This window comes from Hyperolius riggenbachi, chromosome 10, assembly GCF_040937935.1.
Source record: "Hyperolius riggenbachi isolate aHypRig1 chromosome 10, aHypRig1.pri, whole genome shotgun sequence".
In the NCBI taxonomy this organism is placed as follows: domain Eukaryota; kingdom Metazoa; phylum Chordata; class Amphibia; order Anura; family Hyperoliidae; genus Hyperolius; species Hyperolius riggenbachi.
The window spans coordinates 136,104,489-136,122,186 of NC_090655.1; the positions used below are offsets into that span (position 1 = coordinate 136,104,489).

A 17,698-nucleotide genomic window follows, 5' to 3' on the forward strand; every position below is an offset into this window, starting at 1 on the left:
GGGCTTCCTCCAGCCCCCTTTAGGCCAATCAGTCCCTCGCTGTCCTCCACCACCACCTGGATTTTCTGCTAGGAGTCCCGGTAATTCAGCCAGTCAGCGCAGTCCGGCCACGTGCTGCTCCTACAGCCAGGAGCATTCTGCACCTGCGCAATAGTGCTGTGCAGGTGTAGTACACTCCCGGTGGCAGAGTGTGTGCATGCGCACGACGCCAGACTGGCTCAAGTACCTGGACTCATAGCAGAAGATCCAGGTGGCGGAGGAGGACAGTGAGGGACTGATTAGCCTGAAGGGGGCCGGAGGAAGCCCCAGGTATGTATAAAACTTTAATTTCATCTGTCTCAGGTTTACTTTGTTACACTGTAGTACTATACTCTACATATGCACTCCCCACAGAGCTGCAGGGAATCCACTGAGAATGTTGTGCACACTGAACACAGAGGTGTTGTCTATCACCCATAAAACTGGTTCAGATTGTGCATGAAGAATGTGTAATAGAGGAAGAATCGCCTCATTCTCCTGCAGAGTACCTGCACATCACTCTTACATGTACCCACAGTCACATTGCCTAGGGCCTGATCCATGTTCAGACTGTGCATGAAGAACGTGTAATAGAGGAAGAATCGCCTCATTCCCCTGCAGAGTACCTGCACATCATTCTTACATGTACCCACTGTTACATTGCCTAGGGCCTGATAGATGTTCTTTGTTCCGGTCTGTACCTTTTTCAAGTACTCTTACCAAGGACTAGTTTTAGTCTATGACTAAAGAGAATAAATATGGCAGTCTACATATCCTTCTCTCTTCAGTTGTCTTTTAAAATTCGTAAGTGTTGGCAGTTGAGAGACAACTTTCATGTTACATACTTTCAATCAACAAGATTGTAATATGCAAATTAGAGGAGTGAGTCGAAGAGTCGGTGGAATCCTAAACTGAGGAGACAGAGTCGGTGGATTTTTGTACCGACTCCACACTGATCTCCGAGGCCCCTGCTAAAATCTATCACATATGCAGTTTAAATGTATTAAAAAGACAAGACATGCATATACCTTGTGTATTATCACATCTTCCCACATTCACAATACACCTGTAAGGTCTGGTGGATCTCCAGTGCAGTCTTAACCCTATGTGACATATTCCAGCTCAATCTTGGGAAACTTTATATATCATCCCAGCACTTGGTTACACCCAGGCCTTAATAAAGGCAGAAGTGCCATCAGAACCCCACTAGGCTAGGTGGGTATTAGTAGGCTAGGTATTAGTATTGGTGTAGACCAGTTCTGTAACAAGAGGGAAGGGAAGCGCAGTATCAATCAGTCAAGCAGGCCAGATGGGTCCAACAAGCCAAGGCCATAAAAGAGAGATCAGAGGTACATGGTTATCCAAAGCACTAGACAAGAACAGTGAGGTACACAAAGGTCATTCCAGGAGGCAATCAAACATAACGACAAAGGTCAGGCAAGGCCATTACACAAAAACAGGTGGACTCGTCATAAGGTGAGTTTGTTACACCAGCTTTGCTCATGTTATGAACCTATTCCTCCTGAGTAAACACTCTCAGTCAGATGGCTCCAGTGGAAAGTTCCATGTATTTGTAAGTAAAATGCATCAAATTCAAGGTGAGTGAGAGGGATGGGGAATGTAGCAAGACTGCCAGGCATCTGCCATGGTTTAAAAGGAAATAAAAATGGCAGCCACCATGCACCTCTCACTTCAGGTGTCCTTTAACAGCTTGTGTAACTCCAACAAAATGGCTGACCGGTGAAATTGCTTTAATCCTTGTAAAAAACGCTACATATAAAATAAGGACCTACTGTTTAATATATTTGAAAATGTTAAATAATTATGGCTTTGCTGCTTAGCAGGTAATAAAGATAAAGACGCAATCAATTTTTTATTGTACAGAAATGTTTTATATTCGTTATTGCAGCAAGTTGCTTTCTTAATAAAATGTCGAGTTAAATGCTAAGGCAATACAGACTTTATTGGTGTCCTAAGACAAAAAACAATGAGAAGAGTGCACTAAATTTTAGGTTCATATGGGTAAAGGGGAATTTCAGAGATTACATAATTCAATCTAGTGTGCGCTTCCAGCTAAAGAGCAACTTTATAAGGTTCTTAGAATGTTACACTAAAAAGCATTGTGCAAGCACTTCCTAAAACAATACAAACCACTGGCTATCCTAAATTAAACACTCTGCACAAAAGAGTGCATTTAGTGCTTATTTATGCAAGCAGTGCATAAATAAAAGCCTGTTGAGTCATGTGATTGCCAGAGACAACATGACTCATCTGTCAGCTGTTCTAATTAGTGGCCTAAAATGACCCAATTGAATGAATAAGTAATGAGATTTACAGCAGAAATAAATGAACTCCCTTTTATGTGCTGCATTCTCAGTAAACTATTGCACAATGACGTGAGTTGGCAATAGAACAAGGATACTGTAGTTGTGCCTTAAAGGGGCATTACTGCAAGCTCATCACCAGCTAAGTTTACTCACGTGCTGTCTATTTCCTGCAGAATACAACAGTAGCAGCTGATCTTCTAGCCAACGTCACTCCCTCCCCCCTCCCTGTGAGTCTGTACATCATAACACTGATCTCCGAGGCCCCTGAAGTTTTGCAGGCACAGCCCTCGACATCTAACATTGCTCTCTACGTGACTCTGACGCGACTGAGCAGGTTACCGGGACTGATTGTGGATGAATGGCAGATCACAGGAGGACGGCGAGGGACTCAGATGTGATTATGGGGCTGGAGGAAGCCCTGGGTAAGTAACAAATCTTTTAAAGGACCAGAGACTGCTGGTTTAAAAAAAACGGTGCTTACCGACGTCACGCCGGACTGACTACTGCGGTTCACGCTGGTGTCCCGTCGCTGTAGCCCCCTTGCTCTGCCTTCCCTATGACGGCAGAGTTACCTGAGCCGGTCAGAATTTAATTTGCTCCTGACCCTGTCATCAATGTGATGAGCAAAGCAATCAACGGGAGCGGCAAGAGCCTGCAGCAGTAGATTACAATCAGTGTGGTCCGGAAGCGGTTAAAGAGGAACTGTAGTGAAAATAACAATGAATACAATTTCGTACTTTTTCACGTTATTCCCACAATGCAACAAGGTTCACAGACAAAAAACTGTCAGGAACATGGTCATGACACTGGCAATAAAACGGACAGCTATTGCTGTCCGTTTCCATGGTAACCCAGCCGGCAACATGATTATGGCAACATACAAAGCAGGACACAGCTGCAGCACTTGTGTCTGCTCTTTGATGCCGCCGCCTAGCATGCTTCAGAGGCCGGTCGGGTTACCATAGAAACGGACAGCAATAGCTGTCCGTTTTATTGCCAGCTTCACAAAAGGGGTCCTTAGCAGCCGGGCAGCGTATCATCACACAGCCGTACAGGTACATCCTGCGCTGTACGGAGGAGGCTGCGTGCTGCACTTTACGGCGGCTGCTGTGGGCTCAGTAACTGCACATTAGTGCAGTTACAACATGGAAAAGCATAAATGAGCTGGCCAGAGGGGTTGAAAATAACGGCAGCTCAAGGACCAGTAGCAGATGCCTCCCTACTTCAGAATGGTTTATGCTGAACTGGCGTCGGAAAGGTTTTACTACTGACGTGACTGCCTGGCTGTAAATGTTTATTACAAGTGTAAAATTACATTTTGATAGGACTATATACTGAGAAATAGCATAACTCCAATAAGGCATATGTATGTTAAGGGGATGAAAATAGATGAAATTAGCAATAGTGCCCCTTTAATGTCCAGCGCTGCATAATATATGTTGGTGCTTTATAAATACAATAATAATAATAATTATTGTCATGTTCAAGAAACCAATTTGAAATGATTCAAGCTTTGTGACATGGTGCATTATCCTGCTGGAAGTAGTCATCAGAGGATAGGTACATGGTGGTCATGAAGGGATTGAAGGGGTCAGAAACAATGCTCAGGTATTCAGGCATTACAACCAGAACGTGTAAAAATGTACTTATTGATGCCTGCAATAGCTTCCTGCACCAGCAGGAATGCGTAAAAACGTACGCATGGCGGCCTGCCGACTCCCAGTTGGCAAAAATGAAACTAGCTGGCAGCGGGGGACCAGAGCAGCCATGAGTGACTGCAAGGGCACAAGATGGCTGCAGGGGGCTGGTAGATGCCCCAGGTAAGTAAAACTTTTTTTTCTTTTCCTTTTTTTTTTTAGAGTTAAGGTTCCCTTTAAGAATTAGAGGTCTAAAATTCTTGAAAAAAAATGTACCGTTTTCAGACTCATAATTCCAAACAGAAATGCACCGCCAGGGAGGTTAATTTGAACTCAAAACTACTGTCTAAACTCGCACATACAGGGGCACAGAAAGGTCAGTAGATACACTGACACATACAGCAGCCCCTGGAAGATCTGCTCCCCTCTGCCAATTTCTTGATCTATATTGGTTTAAACCCCCATGTCATTCTACTTCAATATCCCCTTGTGCAAAGTACTTTACATGCAATATCATTGCTCCTATTGCACAGCATTTGCACTTTATGTATATACCTTACCAATATACTTTGCTTATTATTGCTGCTAGAGACATTATTAAAGGCGAATTGTCTGTTTTTTTTTAAATGTGTGTGTGTAATTGCCCATTTTCTTTATTATGTATACCCTCCTGGTATAGTTAATAATCATAGTTAATACACACTAGTTTGGTTTGTAAAGGACACTGTCTTCAATCGGACTGTATTCATACAGCAGTGGTTATCAAACTTTTTTGGGTGAAGGCACCCTTGATGGCTTTGAAATTTTTTCAAGGCACCCATTGGCAAAAACAACAACAGAAATGCCGTTATGACCCTTAGCAGGCGACGACTCACACCAAGTAGCTAGTGATGCTTTTCAGGCACTGCGATTCCTCTCATGTTCAATTTCAACCATGGTTGCGGGGACTAAAAAAAAAAAAATGTTTTACTTACCTGGGGCATCTACCAGCCCCCTGCAGCCATCCTGTGCCCTTGCAGTCACTCATGGCTCCTCTGGTCCCCTTCTGCCAGCTAGTTTAGCTTTTGCCGACTGGGAGTCGGCCGGCCGCCATGCGTACGTTTTTACCGTCATGCGTACGTTTTTATGCATCCCTGCTGGTGCAGGAAGCTATTGCAGACATCAACAATTACATTTTTACGCATTACGGGTGCAATGCGTAAAATTTTACGCACTACACCCGTAACGCGTAAAAATTTAATTGTTGATGTCTGTAATAGCTTCCTGCACCAGCAGGGATGCATAAAAACGTACGCATGACGGTAAAAACGTACGCATGGCGGCCGGCCGACTCCCAGTTGGCAAAAACGAAACTAGCTGGCAGAAGGGGACCAGAGGAGCCATGAGTGACTGCAAGGGCACAGGATGACTGCAGGGGGCTGGTAGATGCCCCAGGTAAGTAAAAGTCTTTTTTTTTTTTTTTTTACAGTTAAGGTTCCCTTTAACTAGCAGGTAACGCAGCCACATTGTATATCAATGTGCGGTTGCATTACCTCATGGTATTGCATAAAGGATGGGGATGCATGCCAAGGCACCCCTGAAAGATGCCCGCGGCACCCAGTCTGAGAACCCCTGTCATACAGTGAAAGGGGCTATACTAGGGAGGGGGCTTATATGCGAGTCAAACACTTTTTCCTAGCTTTAAAGGGAAAAGTTGGTACCTCGGCTTAGCATATACGGTAGTCCTTTGCAAGAATACTTGTAGAGGGTGCAGACCGGAACAAAGAACATCAAATAGTAGATTTACTTACCTGGGGCTTCTTTCAGCCCCTAGAAGCCTATGTGTCCCTTGGTGCAGCTCCGCTCTCAGCCAGTGTCCTGGGGTCATTTCCATAGCAGCTGCCTCTGCTGCTACGGAGGGGACCCCAGGAGACTCGCTGAGAGCGGCGAGGGATACATAGGTTTCTAGGGCCTGGAGGAAGCCCCAGTAAATCTGCTTTAGTTTTAGTCAGCTCATGCATCTCTAAAGGGAACTAGAGGTGAGAGACATATTTATTTCCTTTTAAACAATGCACATTGCCTGGCTGTGCTATTTGTTTCAAGTGTGTAATTCAGACACTACTGACCAGAAAAATCAGCAGAACTGCCAGGCACCTGGCATTGTTTAAAAAGAGATAAATATGACAGCCTCCCTATCTCACCTTGTGTTCTTTTTAAAGAAAGCACTGCAAAGAAATCAAGTTAAAGTTCATAAACCTGGGATGAATTTGAAGCTGCATGAGTAGAATTGCTCATAATCCAGCAAATCAGTCTCAGAGGGCATAAAGTAAATTCATTACAAACTCATGGGCAAGCAGTAAACTGAAATAACGTATGCACATGCTTCAGTATATAGGCGGTTAAAGAGAACCTGAACTGAAAATAAAAAGTCAAAATAACTATACACAGGTCATACTTACCTCCTGTGTAGTCGTCTACTCAATCTCTTTCTCCACTCCTGTGTCCCATTTGTCCACTGTGATCAATGGAATTCTCTGTCCTCCATTTTAACAATGGCCATTACTTCCTAACAGCTTCCTGGACAGCACACTGTTAAACTGTAATATCACCCACTTGAGCCATAGGGAAACATGGACATTACCTTGCACATGCAGTTGTAACTGACAGCTACTGATATATAACTGACAGCAACTGGTACATTTCAGTTCTGACAAAATATTGTCAGAACGCGAAGGGATCATTGTAAGAAGAAAATGGTGAGCTTCTGAGAGGAACTGACAGTGAGGCTAGTATGTAATATTCATTTGCAGCTACATCATGTGTTTATTTTAAATAATATTCCTCGCTTCAGGTTCCCATTAACGACGCTGATCAGATAGGTCTGCAGATTACAGTAAAAAAAAAAAAAAAAAAAAAAAAAAAAAAAAAATCATAGCTCCCTCCGGCCTAACCAGAGATGTAAAGTGATACTCACACTCAAGTCAGACGCATCAGGCCGTTCTATGACAGGAATATCTGAGCAGTTCCTTAGTTTGTATATCCAATAGTGCTTTGCTGTGCAAATAAAGTTCCAAGGAAGGGAGGAGCCCACACCAAGTAGAAAGAATATAATGTAAGTTCCATTATAATGGTCCACAGGTTTGGCAGCATAAAAACGTTTTATTTTATGTTCTTCCAACAGAGCGTCCTGTTCATCTTGATGAGCAGCATCCAAAGACCTATAATGGGAGTTTGTGCTGCTTAAAGAGTCCTCGGACACTGTGAACAGACAAGGAAATGTAATTATAATAAATTAGATCATCTAATTAGATCAATGAGATAATCCACAGCACTGTATCTGATGGTCATCTATAAGTGTTTGGCCACTTTTTAATTGCTTTCGGACCGTTATTTGAAATCTACGTCCTGCAGGTGGCTGCGTGGCTCTGACAGGACAAAGTTTTAAACTAGTCCACCGCGCTTTACTGCCACTCCCTCCCTGCTGCAGTTCACTCTGTGAGCCAGTCAGGAGCAGCTTTCACTGGCTCCCGACCGCATGGGAGCCAGTGAAATCACATTGGCTCACACTAATGGAAAGGGTCAGGAGCCAATAAAAGCGGATCCTGACCGAAGCAAAGAGTTCTACTGTCATAGCGCCGGCAAAGAGAGGGGCCTGCGGTGGGGGGAGAGCGACGAGATCAGTGGTAGCAGCAGGTATGTGTGGCGATTCATCAGTAACCAATGCAAGGGGTATGCAAGGGATTAAGCAACCACCTTTCAACTTCCAGTGGACCCTGTAACGTAAACAACATGACGTTTACCATGTAGCCTTCTTTAACCCCTTCGGGCCCGACTGCCTACCCCCACCCCCTTAAGAACCAGGCATTTTACATGTGGGGGGGGGGGGGGGGCGGGTGAGGGGTGGGGGTGTCAGGCAGCCGGATCCCTGATGGGGTTTGCTGGGCTGTGCCCCCCCCTGCCTCCAGATGTACCCCCTTTCGCCAGAAGCCTTTACTCACCTCCCAGGCTCCAGCGATGAGCAGCTGTGGACCCCTCTGCTCTCACTGGCTTCCCCGCTATACTGACGCTAAGTTCCAGGTCGCAGCTTGATGACGTCATCAAGCCAGGACCCGACACTTAGCGTCAATACAGCATCGATGCTGGCCAGGGCGGAGGGGAGTGCCGATCGTCGGGGAATGGCAGGAAGGTGGGGGGATTCTCTTCTCCCCCCACCACCGCAGCTCTGTTAATGATCACTATGATCCGCCGGCGATCATAGTGATCACGTGATCAAAGGCCATACACTATGGCTTCTGATCACTGAGGGGAGATGTCAGCTGTCATATGACAGCTTAATCTCCCCTCTCCGATGTGCATGATCACGTCGGGACAGTGCGTTATCGTGGACGTTGAGTCCAGTCAGGGCAGCAGCACAACCTGCTGGACGTAGATTCAAACTACGTCGGCCCCCAAAACGTTAAAAGGTAAACACCATGAAGATTATTTGGACTTGGTACTGAATAGGAATAACGTTTCAAATTGTATACCTTTTTACATATTTTGGTCCTTTAAAAGTTGCATAAGTGTTAATATTCCTCGGAAATTCAAAAAAACAAACACTTGACACAGGAGCATTAAAACAATCAGTACTGACTCATCAATCTCTCTTCTCGATCCTCAACTGCTGACTCTTTGCTAAGCTCTACATTAGCTTCCAGGTACCCTGAGAATACATTTAAAACACTGAGGCCTGAGACACACTGTGAGTGCTTTTCTGACTGTCAGCTCTGTGTCTGCATTTTTTTTTGTAAAAAAGCTCCCATTGACTTGCATTAAAATTGTGGCAAAACCGCAGCAATCATGATTTTTTTAAAAATTGCAATTGCAATTTAATGCAATTTTAATGCAAGTCAATAGGAGTGCTTTTTTTTTTTTTTTTTTTTTAAACGCAGACACAGCGCAGACATTCAGAAAAACAAGCAGGCTGGTTTCACAGAAGAAACCAGCGTCAGCAATGTGGTGTGTCACGCCCGACGCACCGCATCGTCAAAAACAGGCCACCGGCCAAGCAGGAAGTACTGTGCACTTGCAGTCACTTCCTGCCTCAAGTATGCAGAAGTGCACGTAAGGGTTTTGTTAAAATACGATTCCGCGCATGCACGCCACGTCGTTGCGTTTTTTAAGTTTATGCGTCGCCATAGACTTACAAGACTTCGGGGCCGAGGCAACTCGATGCATCGCCTAGCTCTAGTCCAGTGTTTCTGAAACCTGTCCTTGTGACTCCCTATTGGTGCATGTTTTGCATGCAACCTCAACTATGCACAGGTGGGGTAATTAGTGTCTCAGGTAGATGGATTCCATGTAGCTGAGGCACTAATTAACCCACCTGTGCATAGGTAAGGTTGTCTGTAAAACATGAAACATTGGGGAGTCACGTGGACAGGTTTCAGGACTAATTCACACTACGCTTTTCTAAGTGCCTTGTGATTTTAAAAGCTCTTGCTAATGTTTTCCTGTGTGTTCTCACTGGAGTGATGTGATTTTGTAAAAATCCCCTATAGTATTGCATTAGCAAGAGTGTTTCAAAATCACTAGCGCTTAAAAAGCTCTTGTAGTGTGACTCAGCCCTGAGAAACTCTGCTCTAGCCTACAAAGCTCTCCATAATGGGCTCTATTCACAAAACGTCTCATAGATTACTTAATTTACCACCTAATTGATAAAATTAACTTTTCAGCACATTTACCAGCAAAATTATCACTCAGGGCATATAGACAGTGGGATGCTGCTTTTTAATGCAACGTTTAAGTCGCAACAAGTCTGCATTTAGAGGTAACGCACTGCAGGTGAACGGATGGTCTCTACATACCTGGTTCCCACTGTTAAGCATGGAGGCGGAGGTGTGATGGTGTGGGGGTGCTTTGCTGGTGACACTGTTTGGGATTTTTTAAAAAATTGAAGGCATACTGAACCAGCATGGCTACCACAGCATCTTGCAGCGGCATGCTATTCCATCCGCTTTGCGTTTAGTTGGACCATCATTTATTTTTCAACAGGACAATGACCCTAAACACACCTCCAGGCTGTGTAAGGGCTATTTGACCAGGAAGGAGAGTGATGGGGTGCTGCGCCAGATGACCTGGCCTCTACAGTCACCAGACCTGAACCCAATTGAGATGGTTTGGGGTGAGCTGGACCGCAGAGTGAAGGCAAAAGGGTCAACAAGTGCTAAGCATCTCTGGTAACTCCTTCAAGACTGTTGGAAGACCATTTCAGGTGACAACCTCTTGAAGCTCATCAAGAGAATGCCAAGAGTGTGCAAAGCAGTAATCAAAGCAAAAGGTGGCTACTTTGAAGAACCTAGAATATGACATATTTTCAGTTGTTTCACACTTTTCGGTTATGTACTATACTTCCACATGTGTTAATTCATAGTTTGGATGCCTTCAGTGTGACTCTACAATGTTCATAGTCATGAAAATAAAGAAAACTCTTTGAATGAGAAGGGGTTTCCAAACTTTTGGTCTGTACTGTACATGCATATGTACTGTGCCAAGCACACAAATAACTATTCTGCATTCCTTTTTTTCCTTTCTTTGCCTGAAAGAGTTAAAAATCGGGTATGCAAGTGACAGTTTCTGTTTGGGTTGGGAATGGGTCAGACTATAGCATAACTCTCACTGATGAGAAATTATAGCCATAAAACATTTTCCTGGCAGTAAATGGCAATAGCCGCTATTAGACTGCTAGACGGCGAAAGCGTTGTCTATTTACACTGTACAGTGCTGTACTGGGGACAGCCGTGTCACTTGGCTGACCCCTGGGGAGGCTCAGAGAGCGATGGGCTCTCATAGGCTCATATGAGAGCTGATCGCCATTTATTAAAAAATAAACACAAATAAATAAAAACACTGGAGCAGCGATCAGAGCCCACCAACAGAAAGCTCTGTTGGTGGGCAGAAGGGAGGCAGGGAACACTTGTGTGCCAATTGGTATGGCTCTGTAGTGCGCTCTTAAAGCTGCAGAGCCCTAAATTGTAAAAAAATTGCCTGGTCACTGGGGGGGGGGGGGGGGGGTTCTGAAGTGGTTAAAGAGGACCTGAGATGAACATAAAGGGTATATTTATGCTAACCCGGGACTTCCTCCAGCCCCACAAGATGTGTGGGCTCCCTTGCCAACCTCTCTGTTTTCTTCTAATCAGCCCTGTGGTAATCTGGCCAGCCGCGGTCCTTTGCACAATCGGTTTGCAGCACGCACACCCCCGTTGCGCTCTTGCAGCCAGGAGTGTACTGCACAGTCACAGATCACTTCCATGTACGTGCAGGTCTGTGGAGTTGGTACAAAAATCATCCAACTCCTCGGTTTATGAAACCACCGACAGACTCTAGGTACCCAAAATGGCTCCGACTCCTCGACTCCGAAGCCCTGGGCACGCACCCTCGCATGTACAGGAGCACGCGGCTGGCCAGATTACCGGGGCTGATTAGAAGACAATGGAGTGGCTGGAGAGGACAGCAAGGGAGCCCACGCAACTCATGGGGCAGGAGGAAGCACCAGGTAAGTATTAATATACCCTTTATGTGCATCTGAGGTACCCTTTAACGCCCCTTTTACACTTGCCACGTCACGTTACTTTCCACCACCGCAGTTTGTTGCAGTAGCCAATAAAGTCAATGAGGCTTGACACACTACCTGTGGTGCGATGTGATATGGCAGAAACACAGACAAAATACGGCAGGATGACGACTGCGCTCAGGAACAAATTGCGCCTCAAACAGATCACACTGATGGAAACAGTCGCCAGTTTCCCTCAGGTTGGGTTTTTTTTTTTTTTGTACCTAGCGTTTTGATATCTGCTTGTGATCGGTATCAGCTCGCAAAATGTTGGCAGTGGAAAAGACCCTCACCTCCAGTTTCTTCCCTACCCCTCTACATTTTCTTGCAACTGCTGTAAGTTTTTGTTACATGAGCGTAAGGTCCCTGACATTTGTTTCCTGTCTCTGTGTCATGATCACATCTGCATTGCGCAGCACGGTGGAATAGTGGACAGCAGTCACCTTGCACTTGGTCTCTAACTGCATGGAGATTGTATGTTTCCCTAGTGCATGCAGGGGCTTCCTCTGTGCACTTTGGTTTCCTCCAACATTCCAAAAACACACTGATTTGCCCCAAATTCTTTGAACCATGATTTAGTTATTCCACTGACCATAGTAGGGATTAGATTGTGAGCTCCTCTGAGGGACAGTGACAAGTTTATGTACTTTGTAAAACACTGTGGAAGATGCCAGCGGTATATAAATACACAATGATAATAGTTATATGCAGTAGGCTATTTGCATTGTCACATGTGGGTGATAGGCCCAACACAGTAATTCAGTTTGGTAAATGTTTGCCCAAGACTATCTCAAATTGTCTTCTTGAGCTACAAAAATCTGATGTCTGTACCTATGTTATAAGTGGCCACACATCATGTGATAGAAAAGTAAGGGTAAACCATCATCATTTCCCAATATTCAGTTGGAGAATATCAAAAAGTGTAACCAATTTGCACCATTTAATACTGATCTTATGCCTACAAAAATCTTATTTAGCTACCGCCGGGACTGTTTTGCCCAAAAAAGTGAAAAGTTAGGCTGATAAAATTTTTGTCCAATTAGACATTCGATTAAAAAAATACATCTATAATTGGGCAAAAATGTTGTTTTCTATCAGCTCTTTGATTGCAATCAAAGTCACATAATCGGCAATGGCAGTTCTTGGTGAGGTTGATCGTCGGTGCAATTGTATAGTGTATGGCAAGCTTTATGGGAACATCTGTTGAATGCTGCACACTCCTCAGCCCCCCTGCCCACATTCAATACAATAAGGAATGACCTTTCAATGTTTACAGGCTGTGGCATTGAACTGAATGTCGATAAGTCTTTTTTTTTTTTACAAATATTTTTGTTAGAATCAGGGTTGTCAATGAGAAAGAAAAAGTGTATAGTATATACCTGTGTGTTGGAAATGCATGCAACAAGTGTGCTGTGCACTGCGAGGATGCATGGCCTTCACATTGTACTGGAATTGCAACGGACACAGCATATTTACCGTAAACCAACCCTTGGGGTCCTTTTGTACTAAAACTGCAATCAGCATCACAAATGTGCTGCCATGCGATCAAGATTTTTAATTTATTTTTTTTACTTTTTACAGAGAGTGGGTTTGCTACTGCGATTTTCAATGGGGTTTTGACAAGAGTTAAAAAACGAATTACAGGCCAATCACACTTGCATTAAAAATGCACCATGCAGAGCATGTGTGATTGGTCAAAAATCTAAGTGCACCAGGGAAAAGGTGAATTGTGATTACTTTTAGTTGCGGTTCCCTTGTACATGGCCAATTCGATGCAATCCAAAAATGTGGCTGATGTAAAAGGGCTCTTTCTTAGAAGGTTAAAAGGTGAACACCATGAAGATTATTTGGATTTGGTACTGAATAGGTATAACGTTTCAAATTGTATACCTGTTTACATATTTTTGTCCCTTAACCTGCCTGGCGTTCTATTAAGATCGCCAGGCAGGCTGCGGGAGGGTTTTTTTTTAATAAAAAAAAAACTATTTCATGCAGCCAACTGAAAGTTGGCTGCATGAAAGCCCACTAGAGGGCGCTCCGGAGGCGTTCTTCCGATCGCCTCCGGCGCCCAGAATAAACAAGGAAGGCCGCAATGAGCGGCCTTCCTTGTTTTGCTTACATCGTCGCCATAGCGACGAGCGGAGTGACGTCATCGACGTCAGCCGACGTCCTGACGTCAGCCGCCTCCGATCCAGCCCTTAGCGCTGGCCGGAACTTTTTGTTCCGGCTACGCTGGGCTCAGGCGGCTGGGGGGACCCTCTTTCGCCGCTGCTCGCGGCGGATCGCCGCAGAGCGGCGGCGATCAGGCAGCACACGCGGCTGGCAAAGTGCCGGCTGCGTGTGCTGCTTTTTATTTGAGCCAAATCGGCCCAGCAGGGCCTGAGCGTCAGGCTCCGGCGGTACTGGACGAGCTGAGCTCGTCCAGACCGCCCAGCAGGTTAAAAGTTGCATAAGTTTTAATATTCCTTGGAAATTCAAAAACCGTCTGCATTTGGACCTTGTTCACATTGCGTTCCGCTCGCGTTAGCATTGGTTTTTTTTTATGCCTTCCCCCCCCCCCGATTCCCGGCGCTTGGGTGGGCATTGAGCTTTTGTGAAAAGCGCTTTTCTAAGCGCTTTTCCCAAGCGTTTTTTTTAATTCACTCCCCGACGCAAGTCAGGAAATGAACTCTTTGACCTGGAAAATAATAAATACAATGTATTTATTCTTAAAACCCTCATGCAAACGCGGCACAAACCACTTTTGTGAGCGTTTTGTGTTTTTCCTATACCCTCCATTGAGGCAAAATCGCCTCAAAAATGAAACATGCAACGCTTTTCTGAGCAGATTGGAAAACTAACCGCTCAGATGTGAACTCTCTCATAGAGAATCATTGCACAAGTGCTTTCAGGAGATTTTTGAAAAATCATAAAGCACCTCTAGTGTGAACGAGCCCTTATGCTGGGCATACACGGCGTGCTAATGTGCCGGTATCGAGCCAGTGGCTTGATGCCGGCGCGTTCCCGTTCGTCCGTGCGGATCGATTCCCGCTCGCCGGGAATCGATCCATGCGGTGATCGGACACGTCGGAAATGATCAATCGAGCCATCAGCGGCTCGATTGACAAGGAGCCGTCGAGCCGTGTATGCCCAGCATTAGAGTGATGCAGGTGCAACCAGATCCTATCCCGATCACATACGTTAGTCCTGCTACATTTTTCATTTGCTTGTGCTGTAAATATAAGAGCACAGGAAAATTGCCGCACTAGTCTGCTTGAGGGGCCCAGCAGGAAACAGAATAGGAAACAGTTCTCCAATCACAGCAACTTCTACAGCGTAATGCGATTGTAAGAGGGTGCTGTCCACACAATCACATTAGCAGAATTTCTCGATGAGGTTTCCTGCTGGGTCCCCTCATGTAGATCAGTAACAAAATTGCATAGAATTCAAAACACTGTAATTTTCTTGGGAAAATCTTGGGGAAAATTGCAGTACTTCTGAAATTCGTAAATCGGATTTCTGAATAACTGTAGTGAGTTCCGGGCCATACAGCTGCACTTGGTAATGAGGTGTTAGGTGGTTGAACACATCATAGCATTAACCTAATACATCAGGATCATTAGTGCTCTCGCTGAAGCTCAGGATAACCACCACTTAAGAACCACAAACACCTCCCTCTCTGTAGGTAAGCATTTGATTTTGTACCAGAACGTCACCTCAGGTACACTTAATAAGCAGTTGCTGATATAACAGCACAAGCAGATACGCCACTGAGTAGCTGAAGAGTTACAGCAGATATGTTGCATCTACATATAAGTTGACTATGTAAAGGTGCCCATTAACAGTACAATCTCCCAAACGATTGGACTGGGCACTGTTAATGGTGCCGATCAACATCTGAAGCTAGCCACTAACGATAGAATCTTTTTCATCCAATCTTACCATTTCTATGTAATATAAGGTAACTGCCTAAATTATCAGTTCAATACATTCACACAATTTACCCTTGTACTACATAGATTTGGTAAAATTGGACGAAAAAGATTGGATCATTAGTGGCCACCTTAACTTAAGGGGGCCATATACTAGGCGACCAACCAACCAATCGACCATCCGATTTGATTATTATAATCGAATTGGATGAAAATTGGTGCTGCCAAGTGCATGCCCGACCGACAAAGCGACCAATTTCGGGACAGAAATTGGCCGAACAGTCGATCGCGCATGTTGGTAAATTTCGGGCCGAGGTTGGTTGGTCAGGTGCGTGGCGGTACGGCGGCCGATTTGCAAATGAGCGACAAGACGACGAAACCCCCGCCGCAATGTATAAATTTGTGTAGTGCATTTATACATTACCTGTCCGGTGTCAGCCTACACGCTGTTTCCGTCCATCTCGCCGGGTTCCACATACACGCTGGCGGTGCTCTGACGTCACGAAGGCGCATAGTGGCTGACGTCAGACTCTATGCGCCGCTAGCGTGTATGCGGCTTACCCGGCAAGATGGACGGATGGACCCGGCGAGCTGCTTCAGGACAGGTAATGTATAAATGCACTACATAATTTACATACATTCATACATTTTGGGGGCAGCGGCGGGGCGGAGAGCAGCGGCTCAGCTGATTCCCGGATGATTTCATGCTGAAATTGGAAGGAATCGGCCTGTAGTGTATGGGCAGATTCGATTAGAGACATATTTATCTCTAATCAAATGCAATTAGAGATAAATTTGTCGCTTGGTCGAATCTGTCCATATTCGTTCTAGTGTATGGGCACCTTTAGACAAATCGGATTGCTTATCATTTCCCCTCTGTTGGTGGGCCTGAATGATCGCTTCTGATCGATCAGACGTTAATGAGCAACTTTACAAAGAAGGTAAACGCAGCACTTTCAGACAGAGCCTGGGACTCCTATACAAGAGCATTTGTGGACAGCCCAGATCATCCTCTATCAGTCCACACACTGGATTGGTTCCTGTTAAGATGTGTGACATCCTGGATAAACACAATCACCACCAGCCATCCCCATCTTCCACTGATCCAGACATTCACCCTCAGCACTGCCAGCTGGCATCTCTGAGGAGGGGAACAGCCAATTCATATTACAATAAATAATAATTTGCTTTGCCCAATGTAGCTCTTATTTACTGCCACTCATAGGATGTTGATATTAGTTGGAGGTCGGAAACGGCCATAGGACCAGGCGGCCGCTCTGAGAGCCCCAACGCATTATTTCTGCCACTTACTTTTTTATGTGGTACATAAATCCAGAGGGGCTCCTCTCACTGCTGTTTGTTGATAGTGCCCGGCTGTCCGCCTCCTCCTTCCTGCTTCCCAGGGACGGAGGCGTGGCTGACCGGCGGAGACGCCGCTTGGATACGCCCCCGGGGTGTGCCTAAACCCAGCACCGCCCATCTGCCTTTCTCTGAGGAGGAGAGACGAGAGAGGCGCAGCCGAGCACCTGCCGTACTACAGGCAGAACTGGCTGCGCTGATTCATGCGTGGCTGAGTCACGGGCAGCCTTAGCCAACGTACAAGAATACCGGGTGCTGCATGTGTGAAAATAGAGGCAAAGCATTAGGACAAGAAGATAGAACTCTATACGTTTTTCAGTCAGGCTATTTTGAATTCATTTTTTTCTTTTTTAAGCGTTTCATAGCTCTTAAACCACAAATGTTCACTTATAACTGAATTATTGCAAATTTCCTTCTGTTTTAAGAAGGCAATTACACCAAGCTTTGCTTTTTTTAGTAGGAGGGCTTTTTGGTTCCTTTTATCCCCCTATACATTCCTAGTAGTTTGGGTCACCCTGAGCTGCTTAGTTACTCTGTCATAGCTTTTAAAGAGGCATTGTAGTGTAAAGACAATGAAAAAAATGATTTAGTCAGTGTTTGCCCATTGTATAATCTTTCTTCTCCCTAATTTACATTCTGAAATGTATCACTAGTGGTGACACTGACATCTTTAGTTCTGCCAGGTGATCTGCACGGAATGTTCATTGCTGAGAGTTCTATGCACAGAGGGAGATACTGCTGGCTTGGTAGTTGGAAAAAAAAAGACAGCGAACTGTCAGGACTTTGGTCATGACATTACACTGTGGGGAGGGGGGGATTTCACCCTGATGATCAAGAGTGCATTTGACAAAAGGTAAAGATTTCTCATGGGAAAAA

At 45.0% G+C, this 17,698-nt stretch overlaps 1 protein-coding gene across 1 annotated transcript in view; it reads right to left on the minus strand.

The window, feature by feature from the left end:
- SLC29A3 (solute carrier family 29 member 3) overlaps positions 1-17,039 on the minus strand; it is a 79,224-nt gene extending 62,185 nt beyond the window's left edge. The window contains exons 1-2 of the mRNA XM_068258257.1: positions 16,775-17,039; positions 6,936-7,219 (exon numbers count right to left, since the gene is read on the minus strand). Coding sequence (XP_068114358.1) covers positions 6,936-7,219; position 16,775 — 285 coding nt within the window. The 5' untranslated portion in view covers positions 16,776-17,039. The remainder of the gene's footprint in view (positions 1-6,935; positions 7,220-16,774) is intronic.
- Positions 17,040-17,698: the final 659 nt, after the last annotated feature.